Source organism: Planococcus citri, chromosome 2 (genome assembly GCF_950023065.1).
Source record: "Planococcus citri chromosome 2, ihPlaCitr1.1, whole genome shotgun sequence".
Taxonomy (NCBI): Eukaryota; Metazoa; Arthropoda; class Insecta; order Hemiptera; family Pseudococcidae; genus Planococcus; species Planococcus citri.
In genome coordinates, this window is record NC_088678.1 from 29,145,064 (window position 1) to 29,171,545 (window position 26,482).

The window sequence follows — 26,482 nt, forward strand, 5'->3', positions numbered from 1 at the left end:
ATTTAGCAACCTAAAATTAGCCATAGAACACTTCCATCTTGATTTCTTTGGGAATCAAAAGAATCAAAAACAAAAAGTAACCCCTCAGATTTTTTTGAGGAAAAAATTTGGTTTCAAATTGAGTAAAAATTGTGACTTGGGATTTTTCAGATCGGCGAATTTATTCCCACGGAGCGACCTGTTTCTCCCGAAATGAATTTTTAGTGAAAATTTGAGCAACATTTTTGCCATTAAAATATGTAGGACGTAGGTATACTATCTTTGTGCAAAGTTTTCTGACTAATTCTAGGTCGCTGAGTCACTTTATCACTGAAAACGAAAATGAGCTCAGAATTGTGTACCGTTTTATTTGTCGTTCTTTAATCAACGAATGACAAGAGATCAAAATTGACGCCAGGTTCAATTGGCCAAAAAACTCTTTCTTCTCAATTTTTTTAAAAATCAAAAAATAGAAAAGCAGCAAAAAAATTGACCCTTTTGATTTTTTTGAAGGAAAAAAATTGGTCACCAATTGAGTTGAAAATTTGGTTTGAAGGATTTTTTGGGAATCCGGGTGCATTTTCAGAGACAAAATTTCATCAGAATGAACTGTTTTCTTCAAAATAACCCATTTTTAGGATCAAAAAATTGTACCGGAAACTTTTTTCAAGAATTTATGTTTTTTTTTAAAAAAGTTTACCGAGTGAAGTTTTTTGAGCAACAAACTGACGTAAAATTTGAGCTTCGTTTGGTATTTTTAAAGAATTTCAAATTTGTGGAAAACAAAATTTTTTTTCGATTTTTATTCCTAAAATAAAAAAGGAGCAATAAAACTAGAAAACTTTCTTTGGATTCTGATTCAGTGACCAAGAATTAGTAATTTTTGAGAAAAATTTTGATAATCATGACTCAATTTTGGCTCAACATTTTTCAAAACTCTTCAGAAAAAAGATTATCGTTTGAGAAAAATCTTGAAAATCATGATCCAATTTGGATTCAAAATTCTTCAAAACTGCTCAGAAAAAGTTTTAATGGAAATTTCTGATTTTTTGCCAAAATTTTTGTCAAGTGTCAAAATTAGTTTTTTAAAAATGTCTAAAATCGTGATCCAATTTTGAGACTCATTATTTTCAAAATCACACAAAAATATTTTTTTAAAGATAATTTATTGAGGAAACTCCTGAACGCATGATCCAATTTTGGCTCAAATGCCTAAAATCATAGAAAGGTCGTTTATTTTGTCGAAGATACTTTTTTCAGAAACCCTGAAAATCATGAGATCTAATTTTGGCTCAAAATTCTCCATTATAGCTCGAAAAAAGTTTTTATAGCATTTTTGGATTTTTCCCCAAAATTTTAATCTGTTTTGATGTGTCCGGTGTTTTTTTTTAAAATTCCAAAAATCATGACACAATTTTGGATATAAACTTCTTCAAATATGCTGCAAATACATTTTCGTTGAAATATTTCGATTTCACGCGAAATTTTAACCCATTTTAATGGGTTGCATGATATCTTTGAAAAATCATAATCCAATTTTTGGGCTTAAAATTCTTCAAAATTTGAAAAAATCAATTCGAGGTGCCTGATCCCACTTGTGAAACCCATTAGACCCCTAGAACTGAAACTGAATATCTGTAGTACATAGTTTGCTGTAGTATCGAGCGAATTATTCGACAAAATGTTCTGGAACATCCTGTACTCCAATAATTTTCGTTCACATTGCAAAAATAATTTTTTTCTGTACTTACCACATTTTCATGTTTTTGATATTTTTTGTGCAGAAAGCAAACCGCTCTACACAAAGCAGCTGCAGTAGGCGAGAGAAAAATATGCGGAATGCTGGTGGCAGCCGGCGCGTCAATTAGATCTCCAGATGCCGATGGCCAGACTCCTAAGATGCTTGCGTCCAAATTCAGAGATCTCGATTTAGCGGCGTATTTTGAATGTGAGTATAAAAAACTGACTAAGGGTATATGTATTGTACAGTATTATGAATATTGGTTGATTCAAGCAATGGATCATTCAATATGGTAGCAGAGCTATTAATCAAAGTTGACATTCAATTGATATTTTTCAGCCGAGTAATTTTAAAAATGGATTGGAAGGGTCGAGGATAATTTTTCTGAGCCTTCGACACCTTCCCAATCTTGAGGCCTGCAAGTATTTAGATTTTTCGAACAAAATCACATTGAATTTCATTTTTGTTGAATATTTTTTTTATTTTATCAATTATTTAGTCATTTTTGCTGGCTTAAATCTTTCATTTTATACGTAGGTACATTTTTTAAAAACTGAATTGTAAATGCATATTTTTTCATTTTTCTTCTAAAAATGCTCCACTTCCTGAACCTTTTCTCTAAAACTTTTTAAAATGAATATTTACTCTAATGTATTTCTAAATTTGTTAAAATTTCCAACTGTTCTCCTATCTTACCAGGAATTCCGCTCACTTTGCTTCAGTCAAACGTTACTCTGCGGCTCTGTATCAGATGAACAACTGAGAAATAACCTAAACAAATGTAATGATAATCTACGAATTGTGTTTTCTACAGCCCAAGAACACTTCCAGATCGTTTCGAAAGACGTGGAAACGAACGTTTAGAATAATTCATTACACCATTATACTACAAACGAGTACATAATACATCGATCAAATGTCTTCAACTTGGAGGATAAGTAACGAGTATTTAGCTTACAAAGGTATCTTCGGTAGAATAATCCAAGTTGCTGATTCCTGTAGCTTCTCAGCGTGTTGATTAAAATGCCAATACGTACTTAGGCAAAGGAAACCGAATCAAATTTCCATCAGTATTTTACATACACCGTGTATTCATAATTAATCAAATTTTACCTACTTACTGTTGTACCTATGAGATGAAATTTTGCCAATTTTAATCGTCTATTTTACTTAGTAAATGAATTTACTTACCTACCGTTTATTTAACTTTTTTTTTTTAGTATTGTAATACTTTTTGAATTGTTGACTTCTTTTTTCCTTTTCTTTTTTTGTTTGTACGATAATGTAAAAAAAAGTAATTTTAAATTTATTTGGGAACACCAAGTGTAATTTTTCTCTCGTCATCTATACCTACCTATGAATTTTACATTCTATGATACTATTCTATATATGTTTTGGTTTTGTAATGTACCTATTTTTACTGTTATTTTGTTTCGTTTTTTTCTTCATTTCTTCGTTTTGTTTGAGGTTTTTACTTGTAACTTATTGAAATGTCACATATCATTGCACCAATTACCACTTGTTACGTTTTTTTGTTTTTGTTTTCGTTTGTTTTGTTTTAATATTTTGAAAAATGCTTTAAAATACCCTACTTTACTTTCTGCCGAGCAAAAAAAAAGCTTGTAACGCGTCTAAAAAAATATGTAAAAATTGAAAACAATCGCTTTGTAAAATAGAACGATTGTGTTATGAGAGCGTTTTGGTGTTGAATAGGAGGAAGGGGTGGAAACCTATAATTGGAAGTATTTAGTTCGCCTAGAAGTACCATTACGAGTTGCTAAAATTGTCGCAATTTTTCGCAGCGATAAGTGTATAAATATTTTTCTGTTTAAAAAGTAAAATAGACAATCATATTAATTTTATTTTTGAAGAATTTAATTCTTTTGTATGGAAATGTGTACTTACTTGTATTGTTAAAAGTTCTCTCTTTCGTTTGTCTGTTTTGCGTTTTTTTGATTATTTTTTACATTTTAGGCGTTTTTTTCTCTTGTCTGTCGTTGTTTGCGGGTCCAGTGTAGTTTCTTGTTAGCTTATTCTGGTTTATAACATTTTTGTATTGTGTAGGTACGACGTCTTGTTTTATTTTTTACCTTTTAGCATTCAAAAAATTCTGTTGTTCAGTATTTTTAGCTCACCTTAATGTGTACTTGTACCTATGTTTTTTTTTTTAATGTATACGACATTATAGGATTATAAAGCAATAATTACTATTTACTATGAACAATGTAATTGAGCATGAAATACAGATCGTTTTAATTTCCAAATTGGCGATATTCATTTCCGTTGAACGCTTTCGAGGTTGAAAACGTTAAAATAAAAAACGATAGTGTTATTTAAAAATGAAACATGAGAGATTTCAAATTTTTTGTATCAAGTAGGTACGTAGGTAAGTATTAATAAGTATTAGGTACTTAGCAATCAAATGCCTTCTAAATGAATATTTCGGTGAGTCGTTTGGGTAGCCTATCTGTACAATAATTAGGAGAAAACGTGAAATTGAATTTCAATCTCGATTTTTAAACACAGAACAAAGTTTCTATTCAATTCCAACAGATCACGCTGAGGGTCCATTGACTTGTAAAATTCGATTTCCTCATTTCGGTTGTTTCCTTTGAAAATTTATAGATGGCCGAGGAGTACATTTTTTTAGTGCATTCAAGTTATTTCGAAGCTGATCACGATATTGATGTTATTGCTGCATTTTAATGCGGGTTCAGCTTGATTTGAGGCTGCTGATTATACGTATCTAAGATAATAATCAAAGTACGAATACGAAAGATGATTTGGTAAAGAAATAAAAAATCCTAAATTAGATCATTTTTTTGAAATTGAAACCAAATCGAGGTTCCAAGAAGATGGGTCAAAATTTAAAAATGAACTTGGTCATCAGCTGAGTCATCACAATCTGTGTTTTTAAGCCCCTCCCTCCTCCCTCCAATAGCTGGCAAAAAAGTGTTGCAAGAATCAAATTTGACTGGAATTTTTGTGGCTCAAAAATTCAGTGGGCTTTTTGTAAATAGATATGGGTCTGAAATGTTAGAAAAGATGTACCTATTTTGGATTTCTAGGTGCACAATAGACAGATGGAGCCATCTAAAACCCCCGAATCTGCAAAATCGCTTGGGCTCAACGATTGGCCTATCAAAATGGGTTAAATTTTGTGAGAAATTCAAATATTTCGACGACAATTTTTTGAGCCTTTTTTTTTAGGAATTTCGGGCCCAAAATTGGGTTATGATTTTTAAGGTTTTTGAAAAAAAAAGAGGTGTCATGTGACCTATCAAAATGGGTTAAAATTTTGCGAGAAATTCAGTTTGTTACAAACTAAATTTTTTGAGCAATTTTGAAGAATTTTGAGTTTAAAATTTGATGATGATTTTCGGAGTTTTTTGAATAAATTGGTATGCAACCTATCAAAAGGAGCTAAAATTTCGGAAGAAAGTCTAAAATTCTTATAAAACATTTTGGGCACTCCTGAAGAATTTTGAGAACTGAAATGAGTCAATTTTCTTCTGGTTAAATTATTTGAAGAGGTGCCATGCTCCCGATTGAAATGGGTCCGAATTCCGCGAGAAATTCAAATATTTCGACGAAAATTTTTGTGGACGTTTTTGAGCAATTTTGAGCCAAAAATTTGACCATGTTTTTTGACGTTTTTGAACACATTGACGTGCGACCTTCAAAATGGGCTAAAATATTGTAAGAAAGTCTAAAATTTCTGTAAAAACATTTTTGAGCATTTCTGAAAGATTTTGAGCTCTGTAAATTGAGTCAATTTTCTTGTTCAATATGAAAAAGGGTAATTTCTACCTACCAGATGAGTTAATAGTTTGAGAAAATTCAAACATAACGATGAATTTTTTTGGCGTTTTTGAAAAATTTCGAGCTAAAAATTAGTGTATGATTTTTGGAGCTAACAAAAACCATAACATGCGACCTATCGATATTAGATATGGTTAAAACGGGTCCAATATTCAGAATATTCTGTAATGACTACTTACCTATCTTTTTTGGGCATTTTTGAAGAATTTTGAATCTAATATTGAGTCGATTTCCTGGTTAAATTGGTCTTCATGTTTGAAAACGTTTTAGTAGCGGTAGGCTAATTTACGTACTTATCAAATTTAAGGCTGTAATTTTTTCAAAAATGCTCGAAAAATGTTTAGATACAATTTTTTGACTTTCTGTCGAAATTTCAGCCCATTTCGATCAGTTTCGCAATACTTACCTTTAAAAAAAAAACAAAAAACAAAAATCATGAGTTTCATGACCTAATTTTATGCTCAAAAATTCTTCAAAAATGTCCAAAAAAAAGCGAAATTTTCACCCATTTTGATCGCATAGGTTATGATACTTTTTCATAACTAACCAGAAGAGTCAATTTTGCGATCGAAATTTTTCAGAAGTTATCAAAAAATGTTTCATGGAAATCTTAAACTTTCTTTCAAAATTTTAACCTATTTTAATTGGTCGAATGCCAATATTTTCAGAAACTTTCAAAATCATGGTCTAATTTTTAGAGATCAAAATTCTACAAAAAAAAGCTCAAAAAATTCCGTTGAAATATTTCGATGTTTTCGCGAAATTTTACCCCATTCTGATTGGTAGCATCCCAGTTGACCAAGTGCTAGCGGATTGCTAGCATTTTACTGACGTTTTGGGAAAGTGCTAGCATTTTTCTAGCTTTTTGTAGCTAGCATTAAATCTTTCGCAAAAAGCTAGCAATTTGCTAGCACTTTTTTTCTGGCAAATTATGTTCTAGCAATTCTTTAGCAATTCTCTCGCTTTTTTCAGCTAGCATTTGTATCACACTAATTGTGCTTGCTTAATGCTAGCGTTTTACTAACGGATAATTGCTTGCTTTTCTACACTAGCAATACGCTTGCATTTATCTGCTTACATTTATCTAGCAATCTAATGCTAGCAAAATGCGAGCAGATCTCTAGTCTCTCTCGTCTAGCTTTTACTTTGCATTCTAGCAATAGAAAAACGCTAGCTGATTGCCCTCACTTTTCAGCTAGCTTTCTGTATGGAATTAGATTCTAGCAAAATGCGAGCAAGTATGTGGCATTTTTTTCCTAGCATGTTTTTCACTGGCATTTCCTTCATAGCCTACTCATGCAAGTACAGAAAAACTTCAGTGAATCTCTTTCACCCATTTTTCAGAAAAATACTTCCATATCTTCATTTTTTAAATGGAATTTTTAAATATTTTTAACAGATACCTAAATACGTAATTTTTCGTTTCTCAATGATTTTTTATTTTCATTTTTAAAAAAATTTCAAATTTGTTAATGCTTTTCATTTTAACAGGTAGGTATTTTTCCTTTCCATTTTGGCTACTTTTCAACTTTGAACAATAATTTTGAAGAATATTCCATTATTGAAAAATCATTCTTGTAATTATTTCATTTTTTATAATGTATAATTTGTTCATTAAAAATGTTGTTCAAATGTTTTTGAAATTTCTTATTTTTAGTTTGTTTGATATTTCATTTTTAAATTTTAAATTTTGGCAATTTTTTAATTTAAAAAAAAAACTTTATTTTTCAATAAAGAGACTTCTAACCCAAGCGCTAGCTTAATGCTAGCAAATTGCTAGCGTTGTTCTCTCTCATGGTATACTTTGCTACTCTTAGATAAAGTATGTAGTCAATCTGAATATAAGCTCAAGGTAGTATTTTGTATGATAGTAAGAAGAGTGCTACCACTCTACTTACTCTGGCACACCTCACTAGCGCTATGCTAGCGGTGAGCTAGCGTAGGAGGTCAGTTGCCTATTTTTGGATATTGGAGAACTACCTTGACCTGATTGAAAACACCTCCTAGTATTTTTAAAAGTTAATTAGTAAAAATAATTTTCCTGATAATCAAACTTTTCCTGCGCTAGCAAAATGCTAGCCTCATGCTAGCAAATTTTACGCTAGCACGAATGGTGCCGGAATTTGAGACACTTTTTTTAAAAATGCTAGCAAATCAGTCGCGATTTAGTCGCATTTACGTAGTAGAATTGCAAGCAAAGTGTTAACAAAATGCTAGCATTTCGCTAGCTTTATGCTAGCTATACCCTAGCTGTTTGTGCTCAATTCTGCTACGTTAATGCGACCTAATCACTACTGATTTGCTAGCATTTTTAAAAAAAGTGTCTCAAATTCCGGCACCATTCGTGCTAGCGTAAAATTTGCTAGCATTTGGTCAACTGGGATGACACATTTTTCAAAAATTTCAAGAATCGTGACCAATTTTGGGCTCAAAAATTCTCAAAAAATTATTGTGGAGATATTTTATATTTTTCACGAAATTTTAACCTATTTTAATCGGTCGAATCAATCAGTCGAATTCCAATATTTTCAGAAACTTTCAAAATCATGGCCTAATTTTAAGAGCTCAAAATTCTACAAAAAATGCTCAAAAAATTCCGTTGAAATATTTCGACGTTGTCGCGAAATTTTACCCCATTCTGATAGATAGCATGACACATTTTTCAAAAATTTCAAGAATCGTGACCAATTTTGGGCTCAAAAATTTTTCAAAAATTCTCAAAAAATTATTGTGGAGATATTTTACGTATTTTTCACGAAATTCTACTCCATTTCCGAAAAATCATGATCCAATTTTGTACTCAAAATTCTTCAAAAACGCTCAAAAATCATTTTCGTCGAAATATTTGAATTTTTTGGCGAAATTTCAACCCATTTTGATGGGTTGCAAAATCGCTTTCGGATAATTCTACAAAAATTCATTTTTATATTCAATATTGGGGGGGGGGGTGACTTTGAAATTCCACCACGCCCTATTGTGCGATCTGTTTTCCGTTGACTTTGGTTCAATTGCTGAAAACCCAACTCTTTTATATGCTATGGTCTGTTCGTGTAGTACATATTTCGATATTTGAATTAGATACCCACTAGGTATTCATTTTGGAAGGAGAAAAGCTACATTAGATAACACTTGTGTCAGAATAGTTGCATTTCAAATTATTTTAGGAGTCATAACTGATTCATTTTCAAGTTCTGCCTTTCACTCTGATTGGACTATCTACACCATGTCTAGCAATTTACAATTTCAATATATAAATTTTTTCAAAAAAATTTTTACAACTCTGATGTTGATCAATGAATTTTTATCAATTCAAAATCGGTTGATTTCAAACCATATTTACAACATTCCGAAATCAAATAAGTATACAAAGGTAAGTGAAGCTATAACAAAAAAAAAAGTAACTACATATGTGACGTGACCAGCGATACCATACCATAAGTCGGGAAACTTTTTTTTGAGATAATCGCGTTTTCATGGAAAAAGTCAGAAAATATCAAAAAAAAATTTTTTGTCGATTCATATACTATGAAGCCTATACTTTGGAATGGGTGTACCCACCGATCTCAAACACGTCGTTTTAGTGGTGAAAAACCGGTTTTACAAAAGTGCTTTTCATAAAAAAATCTCAAAAAAAAAAAAATATATTATGATGTAAAACCATTAAAAGATGAAGAAAATCAACAAAAAAAAAAAAAATACTGTTCACTGGTTTTTAAAAATGTTACAAAAATAACCCAAACTTTCAAAAACGTTTTTTCTCAGAATTTTGGTTTTTGAATTTCAAAAAATACGCAACTTTGAAATTTTGCAAATTTGTCAGATTTTAATATTTTGAAAATCTGTTTGCACCATTGAAAAGAGGAAGAAAAACACTACCAGAAACCACAATAAAACGAAAAAATTTTTTGCCGACATATGGTATGGTATCGCTGGTCGCGTCACATATGTACTTAGGTACCTAGGTATTTAATTACTCGGATCATACTGTATAATTATAAGAAACAAATGAATAGGTACATATAGTTACCGAGTACCCACATCATTCTCATCCGCAACACTGGTTTGTATTTTTCTTTATTGTTTTTTTTTCAGCTTCATTTCATTTCTTTGCTTTTTTTCACTTTAGAAAAATGCACTAATTAATCTATTAATTAAAAAATGGCCACCGTTTCTCAACAAGCAACCTAGTAGAATTTCAACTCGAAGCATTTTTTACTTACAATTCTCACAAAAAATTCAACTTTTTCCGATTCCATTGCAATAGGTAAGTACATACTTAGATCAAAACAAACGACGTCTAATGGTATTAAATTTTAATAATTAGAACGAACAAATAAGCCAATCGATGAAAAAAAAACTGCACCTTGTACGGACATTTCATGTGACTAGGCTCCAGAATTATTTAACAAGACTTCATGTTCATCGCTGTATTACATGTAAAATCTAATTACCCTGGTGTAGGTCAATTTCTGCAGGCTTTTTGGTCGATACAATAATTAAATAAATCTCCGATTACCGGAACGCTGAACCTGTTTTATGCATTCATGTAGGTTTAATTAATAAAATTCTTTTGATTGAAGTTGTCGAAAATTATGAAATAGGTAAACGAGAATAATCGAACTGATTTTTCGGAGAATAAATCCCATTTTTAGAGTACTCAACTAGTATAAGTGTGTACCCATTTCTCAAGAACTCAATTTGTAAATGCTTCTTCGCCAGGACCTAGGTCACTGTATTGGTGATTAACCGTGATGCCATCTGAATGATTGAATCTTTCGCATCAGTCAATCATTTCATGAGGTATTTCTGTCTACTGCAGATCTACAAATCAGATTACATCCAGGTGTTAACCCTGAAAAAGAAATTAATAGGTTTGAATCAATACTTTGTGGACTCAGTCGTAAAAATTTACTTACTTATTCGCAGGACTGCGTATTATCACAGCAATAATACCGGCAATCGGTATCTTTAATCTTTTAATGATACCTACTCAGTAGTTAGATTGCCTATCTAAATTACCCATGTTGAATATTGTATCATACCATCAATTCACCTCGATCATTAGCCAAATACTTTTGATTCTAGATTTGCGAATTGGACTCGCGTGCAAGCGCCCTATTATTTTAAAATTTAGATCATTTCGACGAATAATTTAAAATCAATTTAATAAGTATCCGATTCACCTTGAATTAGGGTTAATAGCGAACGAATTAATGACCAAGTACATACGAATACGTAGAGCTTCTCGATATCTATTCGTAATGTAATCGTAACTGGGGTTACAGAATCGAGGAAGAATGGAATCAAATATATAGGTAAAAGCATGCAAGTGCAAATGCATTGATCTTTCCGTCGATGCAGTTTTCACCACATGATGAGATAATTATCGCGGACGTTTCGCGAAAATACCTAAACCTATGACAATTTGAACTGGTATTTGAATTATTATAAGTACCGTTTACGCGGTCAATACGAAAGTGCCGAGAAAAAAAAAAGCGATAAAAAGATATTACCGATATTATTTTCATCGCGACACGTAAACATTTTCATTTATAATGAAGCGTAAACTGTGTGTAAATTACGCAGTTTATTGCATATGTTATCACCTTCATGTATATGGATACGGCGTGATCTAAAACTCGAAACTCGACGAATGATGTAAGATCGTAGGTATATGTGCACCTCATACACCTATTTTTTTTTCTTTTTTTTATTATCCTCAGTTCTGGGTTATCAATTATTATCGTAATGCACATGTGCATGTAGGAAGATGGATTCGTTTTATTGACGATGACTTAATTAATTGTAGAGGTATCGGTATCGTTGAAGAAATAGGTACAGGTACCCTTAACCGTCTCTTTATCCATTCAATATGCACCTTGTCCTCATTGAACGTCGCTGTCGTTATTGCAGATTTGATACGAATGCAGTTTTCATCTTTGAATCTGAAAGAATGGAGGGGTAGTGGTTTTGAAAATTACACATGAACCAAATTCCAAAGTTTCAACAAAAGTAGTACTTTTGAAATACCTAATTGAGAAATTTTTTTCTGAAAGGGACATAGGTAGCTTTCAAACCTTTAAAAAATATGGTCCAAGTTGGAAACTTTTGCATTACGTACACACCTTTTGATAATCAATATTTTATAATCTTTTCTCAATTTTTAGAAATTTTTATTTTATTTTATTTTAAATTAAATTAGATCCAATTTTAATTTATTTTGATTTTCGTTTCTTTCATTTTTCATCTATTTTAATTTCCTTCCATTTGAATTTAATTTGTTTACGCTGAAATTTAATTTTAGTTTGATTTAATTTACATATTTTGCTAATGCAATTTCAATTGATTTTAATTTTGTTTCAACTATAATTTTTTTTAAATACCTACCATTTATTTCTGTTCTTATCCTAAAAAGGTTATTTACAAGTTCTTTGATTTTAATTTTGATTTACCTAAGTCATTTTAATCGTACATTGTGTTTAGATATTATGATTAAAATTTAGGCATCTAATTTACAAATTTTCAATATGTATAATTTAATTAAATGTACTTAAGTAGATTAGGATGGATCGCAAAAAAAAATATCGGAGGATGTTGACCCAAGGGTTCTCAAAAAGGTGACATCTTCTAAAAAAAAAAAATCGTGTTTTATTCCTTCAACTCCTACCCAACCTGTTTTGGAAAAAATGGCCCAACTCCAAAAGATACATATCATTTGAGATTCCGCGTTTTGAACATTTTTTTCAAATAATACGAGTATTTCACATTAATTAGGGTAGAACATCGAAAGATATCTCTGAGGTTAGGAAAATGTTTTGAAATACTTAGTACTTACCTGCAGGCTGCAATGGTGTCAATTTTGTGGCGATTATTGCTAAATTCTATTGATCGAAAAAACGATTTTTTTTTTTCTTTTTGATGAATGGGAGATTACGAAGAGGAGGAGGTGGTTCAAATATACATTTTTGATGTGTTTGTTGGAGTTGGAGTTGAGTATCTGAATAAGTAAATATTTGTCGACCGTCTGATTTAAAATTTTTCAACGATTTCATCTATGCAAAATATTGACATTGACTTGCAGTAATTTCCAAACTGTTTTTTCTTTTTTCGTTATCATATTTTTTCATTCTCGAGTTTTTGATTTTGTTTTTCGTCAATTTTTGTTTCCGTTTACGTTTTTAGATTTTATGGTTTCGGTTTTCGTTATCGAAAGCGTTTTTCTTCAAATTTCGTTTTTACAGTTTCTTTTTTTTTGTTGCAGTGTCTTTGACTTTTACAAACCTTTTCTGTAAAAAAGAATAAAATCAGAAACACATTCACGAAAATTCATTTCCTTCGATTTGCTAATTTAGGCTTAAGATTTGTCATTTGTCAATGCCTCAATCATTTTTCATAAAAATGAAAATGAAATTGGAAAACAACATTTTTTACGGTCATCAATTTTTGTTTTTGTTTTTTGTTCAATTTGATTTTCTTTTTTCGTTTATTTTTTCAGGTTTTTCAGTTTTTGTTATTTTGTTTACCTACCTTTTGTTTGCACGGTTTCCTCCCCTTTTTTTCGTTTCGTTTTTTTTTGATTTTTACAACCCTGGCTCTGAAGTCTGGGATAAAGATGAAAGATGGAAGTGAGAAGAGGGGTCCTCCGATACTCCCTATTAATTTTTGCATCAATATGCCTATATTTAATTTATTTCCATTCAATTTCAATTTGTTTAATTTATTACAGTGATTCGCAAAACTTTTACATTTCAGTTTCTGTTTTCAGTTTTTAGTTTCAGTTTTGCTTTTTCAACTTCTGTTTAGTTTTATAGTTTCAGTTTTACTATTTCCATTCATTTTTCCATCAAATTCGTACTACATATTTTGTAAATTTTGAGAAAAAATGAACTACTTAAATTTCAATTTTGCTTTTTTCAGTTTCAGTTTCTTCACTTCAGTTTTAGTTTTAGTTCCACTTATTTTTCCACCAAATTCGCTGTATAGAGCGGGAAAATAACGTAAAAAAGCGAGGTTGAAAAGGAAAAAATTGGCACATCAATTTTTTCTTCGGGAATGTGTTCATATGGACCCCCTGAACTACCAAAAAAAACGACCCTCCTACCACTGGAGCTAATTTTTTTAGGGGGCTAAAACCGGTTGTGATTCACGTTTTTTGCGTTTTACTCCGTAAATATTAGGTTTACGAGAAAAATTACCATGACAAAAAATGTTCCCCTTCAAATTCTCGATAACTTGATACTACTTTTGATGCCCATCCCTCAAGGGGGGTGCCTAAAAAAAGGGATGGAAAGAGTAGGTGTTTCAAAAAATGTCAGTCCAATAAATTAATCAAAGTTACCACTTAATATTATTCGTTTTCACTCAATTTTTTTTACAAAGTCTACACACCTAACTACTAATCAAACCACCACTGATTGGTCTTCAACCCTCCCCAGGGGTTGATGGGGGGGGGGTGCTTGATTTTTTAAGTAACACACAACTGAATCATGTATTCGAAAAACGAATCTGGACGTGCGATATGTCGAAGAGTATGTTTTCGAGGTCGCTGAATACGAATATGAACTTATTTTCTTGGTCCAACCCCTCAAAGCCCATCTGTGTCCCAAAAAGGGGGGGTCAAAATTTTGAAAAATCGTGAAACGTCGAGTGATATATGGAATGGTATGTTTTCGAGGTCGCTGAGTACGAGTATGAACTTATTTTCTGAGTCCAATCCCTCCAAGCCCCCATGTGCCTCGAAAAGGAGGTCAAAATTTTGAAAAATCGCGAAAAGTCGAGTGATATATCGAATGATATGTTTTCAAAGTCGGTACCTACCTAATTTACTTTTAATTTTATTCAATTAAAATTTAATTTCTATTTTATTTTATTTCTATTCAATTTTATTTTTAGGTACCTATCGTATTAAATAATTTAATGAATTTTGAATTGATTAAAATTTGCATTATTTAATTGCAGACCTACATATTTTAGCGTTTTAATTTGATTTCGAGTCTTTCAATTATTCAGACTTGAGTAATTTAATTTTGATCCTTACCAAACGTAGTTTTACTTCTCAGTGGAAAATCGTTGGACTTATTGGATAGGATCCGATCAGATCCAATCATTTTCTGGATCCGATTTGGCTGGTCAGATCAAAGTTTCGATCGAATTAGATCTGTTTAACCCGATCAAACCCAATAGAAAGGAGACCTGATTAAATCTGACCAGATCTGATCTTGATCAGATTCAATTTATTTTTCCCTGGGGCTGGGTTGTTGCAAGTTTGTAGGTACCTAACTAGATTCAATTTTAATTCAATTTATTATTCCCTCTTGAATTCGGTTTCATTTCAATTTTTCTATATCATTTTGATTTAATTTAATTCAATTTTAGTAGCAAGTTTAGTGGTCATATTTTACAACTTTTCTCGGTGAAGTGATGATGATGAGAAAATTTTGCAGAAGTTGTTCTGCTGTCTGGACCATGTTATAGAACTAGCCACAGTAGGTACTAATCCATTATGCTACACACGACCACATAACTTTCAATTTTTCTCCAAGAGAAATTTTATAAAATTAAAAAAATCCCCAAAGGTTGACATTAGGTAAACTGGAACTGTACCTACCTACCTTCTCCCATTAATTATGATCTACGTTAATATACATCCGATTCGCTACATAGCAGGAAATTTAAATAAAACGTGGAAAATCCCAATACATTACATATGTGTACCCGTACAAATGTACACCAATCACCTAGTCAAGTCACACATACTCGATTGTTTCTTTTCCGGTTCATCGAGATCGAGAAAGGTGTATCCATCTTGTTAGGGTTAATCGCCACACGTTATCACCATAAACCCAAGACGAACATACCTAAATAATGCAAATTGCCAATGTGAAGCACACAGGTAAATGATACTTACCTAGGATTACCTCTCACGTGTTTATGAACGACAAACGACTTGGACGCGATGAACGAGTGAATGTATCCAATATGTAGATGAGATGGTCATACCAACCTGCATATTACTCTTACTCGATCGCTATATCTAGGTATGTAAAACGTAGGTATATGTAATACGCGTCCAGATGAGACAGACGCGGGGAAATTCCCACCAACACGTCGGTATGTAGATGTACGGCTTTATTTGCATTGCATAATGAAAACCCGATTTAATTCTTCCGATTTCATTAATAGGGTAATAATTTTTATACCGAAGCAATTAATTTGAGGAGAAAGACGCGGCAATAGTGAATCTGCGATGGCGATTTTTCAGTAGCTCCAAGTCCAACTCTTAACCTTCTTTAGCTAGCGGCTAACTCATCTCATTGGTTATGCAATCGAGAAATGGTATTCATCGGGAGCGTCTGTTTTTTTCAAAACGGACTCCATGTCGAACAAAACACGCCTCGAGTGTATTCCTAATTTGCTACCAATGTAGTAGGTATGTAGGCTCACATTGGGCGAATATTGATTGAGATTTTTTCACCAAGCAAGTTGGTGAAATACTCGTGCTGATTATTAAATTGCATAGAGCTACAGATTTTTTGAATCGATTATTCAACCAATATACTCGTAGGAATAGTTGAGAGCATGTAAAGTAGGTAGCTGGACACCTCTCTACCTATCGCCTATTCCACGAGGTGTAATTGCAATTGCAAATAACATCATTTTGTTGGAGTCGAATTCGTATAATTATAATACCAAATGAAAGAGTTGATCTGATTTGTATCGGGCAAAAAAAAATACCATTTGCATAATTTAATTAAGATCAACAACGGTCAGTGCATTTTTAAGTGTACCTACTCGAGAGATTAATACCCCACCACCGTACAAAACTTCTCCAGTGTAGTGCTGTATCATCTGCAGCAAAAGTATACAATCGGATTCCAGGGAGTGTTAAAAACCAGCCAACTGCAAAAAAATTTAAAATTGCTCTCAAAGAATGGCTGATCAATAGTGCTTTTTATACCCTGGAGGAATATCTTGGCTACTCTGATCAATAATTGCTTGAATTTTGATTCTGTATATATAGTTTCAAATCTTCATATTTTTATGTTTTAATCATGTCTTTTATTTTATTTAAATCTGAAAATTGTATCTTATACGTAGATAAGTAATCAAAAATTTTTACAGTTTTCAATTATGTAATGCTCAACGTGATATAATGGCAGCATTGCTGCCGCATGTATCTCAAATATACAATTTGAATTTGAATTTGAATTTGAACCCTTTGGATATAATATCATCGAGGTGTACAAGTTGACAGAAAGTATTAAGCCAGCCACTGAGCACCAAGTATAGGTTTTTAAATACATCGTACACCTGTTACGACTTCTCGTTCATATTCAGATAGATACCTATCGTTGCAGTAATGCAACTCATTCAGGAAAACCAGTCTCTAGTCTCGGTATTCATTCGTGATACCAATCTTCAATAGGTTGATTTCGAGATGATTTATTTTTAGCGCGATTTTCTCATGCTGCTGAAAGTGAGTGTTACTCTGTGAACACCGCGTAGAAAGTACGAAGAATTTTTCTCATCAACATCAGCAAAAAATAAAATAAAATCCAATCGTCAGCTGAGAAAATTATTTCCATACAACTTCGATAATTTTTATCATTTTTCATAAATTTTTTCTATATTATTGCAATGCTTTATTTCTTCATGAAACGTGAGACGAGTCGAAAAGGAAGTGCGCACCTGTTCAACTGTTACAGTTAAAAATGTGAAGATTCATGGTTTTGAAATTTCTTTACCAACGTGCAACCTTGCAACCGCTTGTTCTTGACAGAACGCTAGGCCCGGTTAATCATCGGTTACGTTACATTTTATTTGTTTTCCAACCTGATTCCTTAATTGAGTTATTTCGTCTTCTTTTTTTCGTGTTTATAAGATGTTGTGCCTCTGCTTATAGCAATTTTAGCTCGATTGCGATCTGTACAACACCTAAATGTTATACGATAGGGTATGTTTACCAACATGTACGTAGATACCTACATAAGTTTAATTTTGCATTATATGATGCATACCATACCTTTACTATAGCTATTGAATTAATCTCGTATTATATAATGACACGCAAGAGAAATTTGAAGAGAAGACGATGAGGACGCGAGCCTATAGGTAAACTATATTCAAGATGTGTGAAATTTTTATGGTACCTACCTATCATGATAAATAAGTTCATTTCGGTTGGATAACATGCATCGAGATATGTACATTCTGGCACAGCTCAATAATTTTGAATATTATGAAGGAGGGAAGCGTCATTGTCGTGAGTTCAAAGTTAGGTAACCAAAACGTTCAAAATAATCCAGTATTGATTTAACCTTATACGAGGTTAAGGTTGGTTTTCGATCAAAAAGCATAGATTCGTCTTTATATATGTACAATGTACTTGTACATATGTACTTACAAGTGAGAGAATTTTTACCTGCTAATGGTTATCGATATTTTTCAGTTTCTTCCCCTCTCCCTCTTTCTCTCCAAGTGGGTTTTCGACTTTTTTTCAGCTGAATTTATGATGAAAAATACACCAGAATGTCCTGATGACCCTAGAAATTGATTTCGAATTCTGGTGACTTCTGGTGACAGATTCTCCAGAACTCACCATGTGAGTTTTTGACTTTTTTTCAGGTGAATTTATGTATGGTGAAAAACACACCAGAATGCACATACGACCCTAGAAATTGATTTCGAATAACTGGTGACTCCTTGGTGAATCCTGTGACTTCTGGTGACATATTCGCCAAAATTAAGTCACCGCGTGAGTTTTCGAATTTTTTTTCAGGTGAATGTATGGTGAATAAGTAACAAGAATTCCCTCAGAGCCGTTGAAAACTTTTTTCAGTACTTGGTGACTCCTTGGTGAATCCCGGTGACCTCGGATGAATCTGTCATCAGAAGTCACCAGGTGAGTTTTCGACTTTCTTAAGGTAAATTCGTGTTGAAAAATTACAAAAATGTCCTTAATCTATGGTGAAAAATACACCAGAATGCCCTGATGACCCTAGAAATTGATTTCGAATTCTGGTGACTCCCTGGTGAATCCTGGTGACTTCTGGTAACAGATTCGCCAGAACTCACCAAGTCAGTTTTTAACTTTTTTTCAGGTGAATTTACGGTGAAAAATACCCCAGAATGCCCTAATGACCCTAGAAGTTGATTGCGAATAACTGGTGACTTCTGTTGACAGATTCGCCAGAAGTCACCAAGTGAGTTTTCGACTTTTTTTCAGGTGAATTTATGGTGAAAAATTCACCAGAATGCCCTAATGACCATAGAAATTGATTTCGAATTCTGGTGACTCCTTGGTGAATCCTGGTGACTCCTTGGTGAATCCTGGTGACTTCTGATGACAGATTTGCCAGAAGTCACCAAGTGAGTTTTCTACTTTTTAAAGCTGAATTCATGTTGAAAAAATCACAAAACCGTCCACGGAGCATTTGAAACAATTTTCCATTGCTCGGTGACTCCTGGGTGAATCCTGGTGAGTTCTGGTGACAGATTCACCAGAAGGCACCAGTTAAGTTTTTCACTTTTTTAAGGTGAATTCGTGTTGAAAAAATCACGAAAATATCCTCAGAGACTTCGAAATTTTTTTTTAGAACTCAGTGACTCCTTCGTGAATCCTGTTGAGTTCTGGTGAATACGTCACCAGAACTCACCAAATCAGTTTTTGTTTTTTTTTTCAGGTGAATTTATGGTGAATAAGTCACAAGAATTTTCTCAGAGCCGTTGAAAACTTTTTTTAGTACTTGGTGAGTCCTGGGTGAATCCTGTCACCGAGTGAGTTTTCGACTTTTTTAAGGTGAATTCATGTTGAAAAAATCACAGAAATGTCCTAAGAGCATTTGAAAAAAATTTCAGTGCTCGGTCACTCCTGGGTGTATCCTGGTGACTTCTGATGACCCTAGAAATTGATTTCGAATTCTGGTGACACCTGGGTGAATCCTGGTGACTTCTGGTGACAGATCCACCAGAACTCACCAAGTCAGTTTTTGACTTTTCTTCAGGTGAATTCATGTTGAAAAAATCACGAAAATGTCCTCAGAATCTTTGAACGTTTTTTTTTAGTACTCGGTGACTCCTTGGTGAATCCTGGGTGAATCATGGTTACTTCTGGTGAATCGGTCACCAGAAGTCTCCAGGTGAGTTTTCGACGTTTTTTCATGCAGGTGAATTTATGGTGAAAAAAACACCAGAATGCCCTGATGACCCTAGAAATCGATTTCGAATCCTGGTGACTTCTGTTGACAGATTCACCAGAACTCACCAGGTCAGTTGTTGACCTTTTTTCAGGTGTATTTATGGTGAAAAATACATACACCAGAATGCCCTGATGACCCCAGAAATTGATTTCGAATTCTGGTGACTACTTGGTAAATCCTGGTGACTTCTGGTGACAGATTCCCCAGGAATCACCAGGCGAGTTTTCGACTTTTTTTCAGATGAATTTATGGTTGTTAGGGTAAAACTAAGGGTTCTTATGGTTTAGGGGAAAAGTCTTACTTATGCCACCTGGTACCTTAACCCTAAAACAACCCAGTTCGTATAGAACACTGAACCCACAAGGTATAAATACCTATCTCAGTCTACCCAACTACTACTCTCCACAACTCGTCGTAAATCAATGATCAACACAAATACATACGTTTTACCATATATTGATATCTCTCATTTGATGTACAGTGAATAAGAACGTTGCTACGATAACTATTCAATACCATTCGTTTACACGAAAGATTCTGCTGGTGATGAGGCGTTTCCTAACAGACAGAGTTGGCATAAGCCAGCGTTAAACTTATTACTACTCTTTATGAAGATGGTTAGAAAACTGCAAGGCGGCTCGCTTCGGCAATCTCGGCCGTCGTCTCCACTGAACCAGTACACCAGATGGCGCTGTACCGGTTGCAGTGTTGCCGCCTGCCTGGGCATCAAATTACCACTGTAGAGTGGTAACATGGAGTCCCAAGTACCCTCTACATAATGCCCCGGCTGGGTATAGCTCGGGGGCCCGTCTGGATACGCAGCCTAAAAGAGGCCTACTCAGCGTCTCGTAGAGTACTTGGGCTCCCCCTGCCCCGCCTCGTATCACAGATGTGGCCTACTCGTCCTAAGACCCTATCAGACCCTATCTGGCTACTCGTGCAGAATCTTATAACAATACGCGAACTTAAGATTAACATATCTAAACATGTTTACATGAAATCATAATCTAATTACATTACTATGTTAACCTTAATTCTACACCATCCTTGGATTGGAATCTTGTCTGGAGCTCTGGATTGCTTCATTAATCTGAACTGGAACCTGTGACACTACTCAGGTGAGCTTCTCACTAACCTTGCTCTTTCTTCTTTCTGTTTCAGATTCTCGCTGGAATTCTTCTCACTGGGGCCAGACTCAGGTAACTACTCATATCTCTACTCATAATTTACCTCAGAGTGCTAACTCTTTATTTTCACAGATGCTGGCACTCGACACGTCTGGACCAGTTTAAACGTCTCAATTCCAGCTGCTCACATGACTACCTCAAGCTATTCACGATCATTTCAAGTTACTCATGAGATTGCTCCAATCTACTCATCGATACCTACCACGGGACGTAATATTTTTACTTCTTTATTGCTCAAATTAAAGAAAAACTTTGTACTTTGTTCTTCGTTTTTCTTTTCACAGGTACCTCTGAGGCGTTTTCGAGCTACTCAAGATCGTTATTCCAATACTCAACTTCTCGAATGGTGATATTCGCAACAAATAAAAACACCGTCTATTCCAACACGTAAGTTTTTATTTTATTTATCACAGCAGATTTAACTTCACCTCGTATGTTTGGTTACTCAATGATCTTAATTAAATTCCAAAAAACAATTCACAAAAAACATTGCTTTCGTAAACTAAACTACTCATTTGCCTGCACAAATTCACACACAAATTCACACTTATTTACATTTCGGCATACTCTACTTATTAGCACGCCTCAAAATTCAATAAACAAAACTTCATCTTTTAATTTGGCAAATGGTAGAAACAAAAAACAACAAAACAATAGTATAAACAACAAATACCAAAAAAAACTGCTCTACTCGAAAAATTCTCTTTTCCTCGAGGAGCTTACTCGTAATTACATCAGAAAATAAACAACAATAATAATAAAAAAAATTTGAGACCACGATCGAGAAAAATAAAAAATACAACATCAGGGGGGAAAAAAAAAATTTACAATTTTTTGGAACTACTTTCGTTCACTACTCGTAATACTGCAACGAATCGCGCGTGAGACAAATTTCACATCGAGAAAACAAAACTAAACAGACAGAGGCGACTCTTCGAAAATTTTCACCGCCTTTTAGCGTGCTTCTCTGCCATCATTCTGGTTCTGTTCGTTCTGAGGGTTTTGTCTTTCTTCCTCCGCCTCCAATCGCATTCGCTCGCGTCTCTCCGCCAGCCTGCCACGACCTCGTCCAAATCCGGCCAATCCAGGTGCTCGTGGTATAGCCACCTGTAACTGTCTTCCTTCTTGTGCCGGCTGCTGGCGACTCGGTCCAGCTTGCGGCTGCTGCGGCGGCTCAGGCATCTGTCGGTTCACCTCGTTGACCAACTGCGCGGCTCGCTCGGGCAGTAGTTGACGATCTGCGCCAGGAAGGTGTCTCATCTGTCGCTGCACTCTTTCGATCAGCTCCCTCTCGTGTACTTCTCGTTCCAGCTGCTCGCGGACATTCCTTCGTTCATGCGCCGCCAAGGCTGCACGGTCTTGCCTCAACATCTCCTCGATACGTTGGAGTTGGTTTGCTTGGAGCTGCTCCACCGGACGCGGCGGATCCTGCTCTCGCGGAAACTGACCGTACCCCCATCTCCGCTCGACCGTTGCGTATTCAAATATCCTGACTAACGCCTCCGACGCTTGGTGCTCGTTCAAATACGGCGTCTCACCACGGAACGTCGCTGGAGGGCATCTCTCGATCGTTTCTTCTAATGCCTCCATATATACGTATCTGCCATCGAACTCTGCTCTCGTCGGTCCTTGCCGTAAAAACTCCCGTATTCGGACGCGTATTTCCGGGCAGTGCGGCCACGTCAGCGGAGGCACCATCAAAATGTGTCGCGTACCCCGCCGATGCATCGCGCGCCAAAGTTCGAGGATTCTCTCGGTTACAATTTCGAACGTCTGCGACTCCATGCAAAACTGCCCCGCCGACATTACCACTCGCTGCGGCGCCCGCTGGACCAAGCTTCGTAGGTTTCTGCACATGGTGGTAGTTGGAATTCGTGAGCCCGCGAGCGGGTGCACACTCCACGCTCGCCTCGCCGCTACGTTTTGATAGATCACCTCACTTACCACCGCATGCGCGAGAGCATCTCCGATGACGACGAACGAGTTTATTACGTAATACGTAGCGCCTCCACGGTATACTCGGCCCAGAATCCAAGCCCCGCCGTCTCTCTGATAATATAAGTCATCTCGTACCGTCAACTCATTATTGATCAAAATTCCTCGGCTCTGCATCGACTGTTGAATCGTGTCGCGCGTGACCGGAAAAAACATACCTCGAACGTATCTCTCGCCGCGCGGCTCGTACCGAAACTCGGCCATCAGCCACACTGGCGCTGGTGGCGGTGGGCAATTTTCCAGCGGCTCGAAATAATCTTCTATTGGTCCGAGATCCATTCTTCCTTCACGTACTCTAGCGGCTTCTCGGTCGTGATGTCGCAACGCTATTTCCATGTTTCGTCTAAACTCGCGCTCTCGTTCTTGAAAGGCGCGCTGCGCCCGTTCGCCCGGCGTTAACTGCGCTAGACCAGGCTGCTGGTCCTGTAGAACTCGCTCTGGGCTCGGGGGCGGCGGCTGCTCAGGTGCCGGTACGTTCGGTAACGGTGGTCTTGATTCGGGCTGCTCCTCGAACTCACTCGCATCTGCCGCAAGCTCGAGCGTCTCTTGACTAGATTGGGTAACTTCGCCTTCCTCTACCGATTTCGACTCGCTTCGCGTCTGGCTACGAGTCTTCACTCCTTCGGGCGGTATTTCCGGCGTCTCGTCTCTCGCTACTGGGAGTTTACGCTTTACCGCCGGTTTCGTCGTCGCCGGTTTACGTTTTGTCGCCGGTTTCTTTTTTGTCGACGTAACCTTTTTCTTCTTCGGCGACGCTTTATTCTTTGAAGTTGATTTGCGTTTCGTCGCTGCTCGCTTTCTTGACGACTTCGACTTTCTAGACTTCTTCGGTGGCGTTGACTCGGACGAATCTGAATCCGACTCGCTGGACGAGCTCCTCGATGACGACCGCTTCTTTTCAATCGACTCAACGCCGCTTACTCTCGATCCGCGCGAACTACTCGATACATCCGTCTTTTTTGACGAGGAATCACCCGTGCTCGTGTCGCGCCTCCGTGACTCGCTCGTGCTTCGCTGCGATCGACTCGCTGAATCGGACGCCGGAGTATTCGGCGTGGCGTACCGCGGCTGTTGTTGCTGCGTCGTAATCGGCGTGCGCTCTTGATTTTTCACCCGCGCCTCGAGTATCGATTTTTTGACTACATTCTCGGAATCTTGGGGCGTCTCGGTCTTTACCGTTGATGTTTCGTTGTATGAGTCGAGTATCCCTTGAATTCTTTCTTTAAGGTCTCCACGCGCTGCTCTTTCTAAACAGATTTTTAGCGAAGCATAAATAACCGAATCAGGTATAACCTCCTCTAGCTTAGGGCTTTTTGGCGAAGAGCTCTCTTTAGACGACTCTGTACTCGTTCTTTTACGTGTCTCTCTTTTCGCACGCTCATCGTCAGATCGAGGGCTTTCACCGTCGTTACTCTTACCGTCCGTCTCGATTCCGTCCAGGTTTACGTCTGGTGTGTTCGGGACCGAAGACCGCTTCTCTTTCGACGTTGATGGTTTCTCTTCGGTCTTTTGAGGCTTCTCAACTACCGCTTTTGCCGCCGGTTTCGTAGTTTCTTTCTTTTTCAGCGACTTTCTGGCTTCCAGACGCGCTCGCTCAGCTTCATCGTTGACCACTTCGAACACGTCGTCGTAACTTATCTCGAGCTGCTCGAGACGTCTGTTGAGTTCAATCATCCTTTGCACCGTCGGCTGCTAGATACCTAAAAAAGAAATACCCAGCGTGACATCTCGACTACTCATATTTTGCGACTCAGCGTTACTCAATTTCGTACCTGTCAATGACGGTAGCACGCTAATTCCATCGAGAACCTCTGACAATCTAACTTCTTTGTCCAACGCTTCTCTGTCGATGTCGATCAATACCATCATCCGTGCACTGTCGACCTGCGTGAATACTCTTTGTCGGTCTATCGCTTGCAGCGCCTCGTCGAAGTTCATGTTATTTTCTTCGATTTTCTCCGTAAACTGTCGGTAGCGCCGGTCGCGTTCTTCTCGGTTCACTATTGAAACAAAAGACACAAAAAATGAACGTAATTAATCTACTCATCGCGACCGCATTCACTTATGCGCTCCTCGAATTTTACACTTACGTCTGTCCAGCGATGACTCGAAACCGCGTCTCTCCGCCTCGGCTGCAAAAGCCTCCTCAGAGAGTTCCTCGACTGACCAATCTCTTGGACCTTGACTCGCGAGCAACAGCGCATCGTTCTGTACCACTAGCGTCGCAGCTCTTTGCTGTACCTCTGCCAACTCCGACTTGAGCTGCTCTATTTCGGTTTTCGCGCAGTTTAACTCAACTCGAATTTGCTCGGCTTCAGCACGCGGCGACTCTCTCGACGACTGAATCAGCGACTCGTTTTGCTCGATCAGCAATGTGTTTTGCCGCATTTCTTTTATTAACCGCTCGCGCAAGGAATCCTTTTCTTCTTCCGCGCACTTTGATACCTCGGTAGTACCGCCGCGTAATTTCCGCCACGTCTCAGGATCGACTCTGCCATTTTTCCGGCAGCCATTAACGAAGCAATCACACGGTAACTCTGCTTTCTTTTTCTTCAGGCACTTTTTGTGAAACTGGTGCCCACACGAGACCGCAAACGCCGTCGTATTCGATTTTTTCTTTTTCGGCCCTTCACCGATCGGCTTACCACATATCTGACACCGAAAAATTCTATAATGTGTGGCTTCCGTCTCCGAATCGCTAAACATAATACAAAACGACCAAAATTTTACTACTCAATTCTCACTCGTGTATTTCCATTTTATTTTTAAATAGGTACTCAAAATCTTTACCTTTCAGAATCGCTACTCTCGTCGGTATCATCCCAATCAGGTTGCTGCGGCTTATCGCTTTTCATCGCCATCTTCTCAGGTCAAAAAATAGCTGCGAACAGTTGAACAAGTATAGGTAAGTTTTTTTCCTCACGAAAAATGCACCAAGTTAGCTACTCGAAAACTAATACATGTACATATCTACTACGCTACTCATAATTCTAAATATCGTGCTCGTAATATTCCAACTCAACTCACCTATTTTTCAGCGTCAAAAAAAAACTTCGTCACACGAATCGACTTCAATTACAACGTCGAATTCTTCAGCTGAAACCGGCAATCGAGACAAGTTACTACCTGAGTAGTTCACTTTCAACATGATTACAAAAAAGCTACTCGAGGTGGCACGAAACACATTGGCTTATGCTAAGTTCTACTCACCTTTTTCCAGCGTCAATAATTCTCATCAAACGATCAAAAAAAATAACACTCCGTCCAATAATCAGCTGAAACAGGTGACCAAATGAAATTAACACCAATCTTGTTTTACACCTCGCCACTCAACATGCACATTTATGGTAACGTATTATTGTAAAAAAGCTACTCAATCACTTCTCTTACCTTTCCAATAAAAGCTTCGTCCAACCAAAGTCGCAATTACTAACCGAGAAAAACTTTCTAGCAACTCAAAGGAATTTCCAACCACGTTGCTGCTCGTTTTGTTCTTTCAGCTACGCAAAAAAAATACATTACATTACAATTCACGAGCACCGAGCCTATTATTTACACAC

General features: G+C 36.3%; 3 protein-coding genes across 7 annotated transcripts in view; 1 reads left to right on the forward strand and 2 right to left on the reverse strand.

Annotated features, from left to right (window-relative positions):
- The window catches only part of LOC135835348 (eye-specific diacylglycerol kinase-like), a 700,104-nt gene extending 696,120 nt beyond the window's left edge, over positions 1 to 3,984 (forward strand). For 4 of the 5 annotated variants that reach the window (XM_065349562.1, XM_065349560.1, XM_065349556.1 and 1 more), the window contains 2 exons: positions 1,764 to 1,927; positions 2,535 to 3,984. In XM_065349562.1, coding sequence (XP_065205634.1) covers positions 1,764 to 1,927; positions 2,535 to 2,584 — 214 coding nt within the window. In that variant the 3' untranslated portion in view covers positions 2,585 to 3,984. Of the gene's footprint in view, positions 1 to 1,763; positions 1,928 to 2,419 lie in introns of all 5 variants that reach the window. The other variant, XM_065349557.1, reaches the window with a different exon arrangement.
- Positions 3,985 to 21,305: 17,321 nt separating this feature from the next.
- LOC135835350 (uncharacterized) lies at positions 21,306 to 24,610 on the reverse strand. The gene is made up of 2 exons (XM_065349564.1): positions 24,341 to 24,610; positions 21,306 to 24,169 (listed from the first exon to the last, which is right to left on the reverse strand). The coding sequence occupies exons 1-2, from the start codon at positions 24,594 to 24,596 to the stop codon at positions 21,882 to 21,884; spliced, it is 2,544 nt and encodes an 847-aa protein (XP_065205636.1). The 5' UTR covers positions 24,597 to 24,610; the 3' UTR covers positions 21,306 to 21,881.
- A 4-nt stretch (positions 24,611 to 24,614) lies between these two features.
- On the reverse strand, positions 24,615 to 26,020 carry LOC135834052 (uncharacterized). Its single transcript, XM_065347890.1, has 5 exons — positions 25,950 to 26,020; positions 25,713 to 25,803; positions 25,013 to 25,620; positions 24,695 to 24,922; positions 24,615 to 24,622 (listed from the first exon to the last, which is right to left on the reverse strand). Exons 2-5 carry the CDS (start codon positions 25,781 to 25,783, stop codon positions 24,615 to 24,617), a joined length of 915 nt encoding a protein of 304 aa, XP_065203962.1. The 5' UTR covers positions 25,784 to 25,803; positions 25,950 to 26,020.
- Between the last annotated feature and the right edge of the window lie 462 nt (positions 26,021 to 26,482).

Bases quoted from the DNA above. Each gene is read 5' to 3' on its own strand.
- LOC135834052 (XM_065347890.1), bottom strand. From the start codon at position 25,783: ATGGCGATGAAAAGCGATAAGCCGCAGCAACCTGATTGGGATGATACC. The intron at 25,621-25,712 runs GTAAAGATTTTG...TATTATGTTTAG, and splicing joins GAGAGTAGCGATTCTGAAAG to CGATTCGGAGACGGAAGCCA. The intron at 24,923-25,012 runs GTAAGTGTAAAA...TTGTTTCAATAG, and splicing joins CGAGTCATCGCTGGACAGAC to TGAACCGAGAAGAACGCGAC.
- LOC135835350 (XM_065349564.1), bottom strand. From the start codon at position 24,596: ATGATTGAACTCAACAGACGTCTCGAGCAGCTCGAGATAAGTTACGAC. The intron at 24,170-24,340 runs GTAAGAGTAACG...AAATCTGTTTAG, and splicing joins GGACGGAATCGAGACGGACG to AAAGAGCAGCGCGTGGAGAC.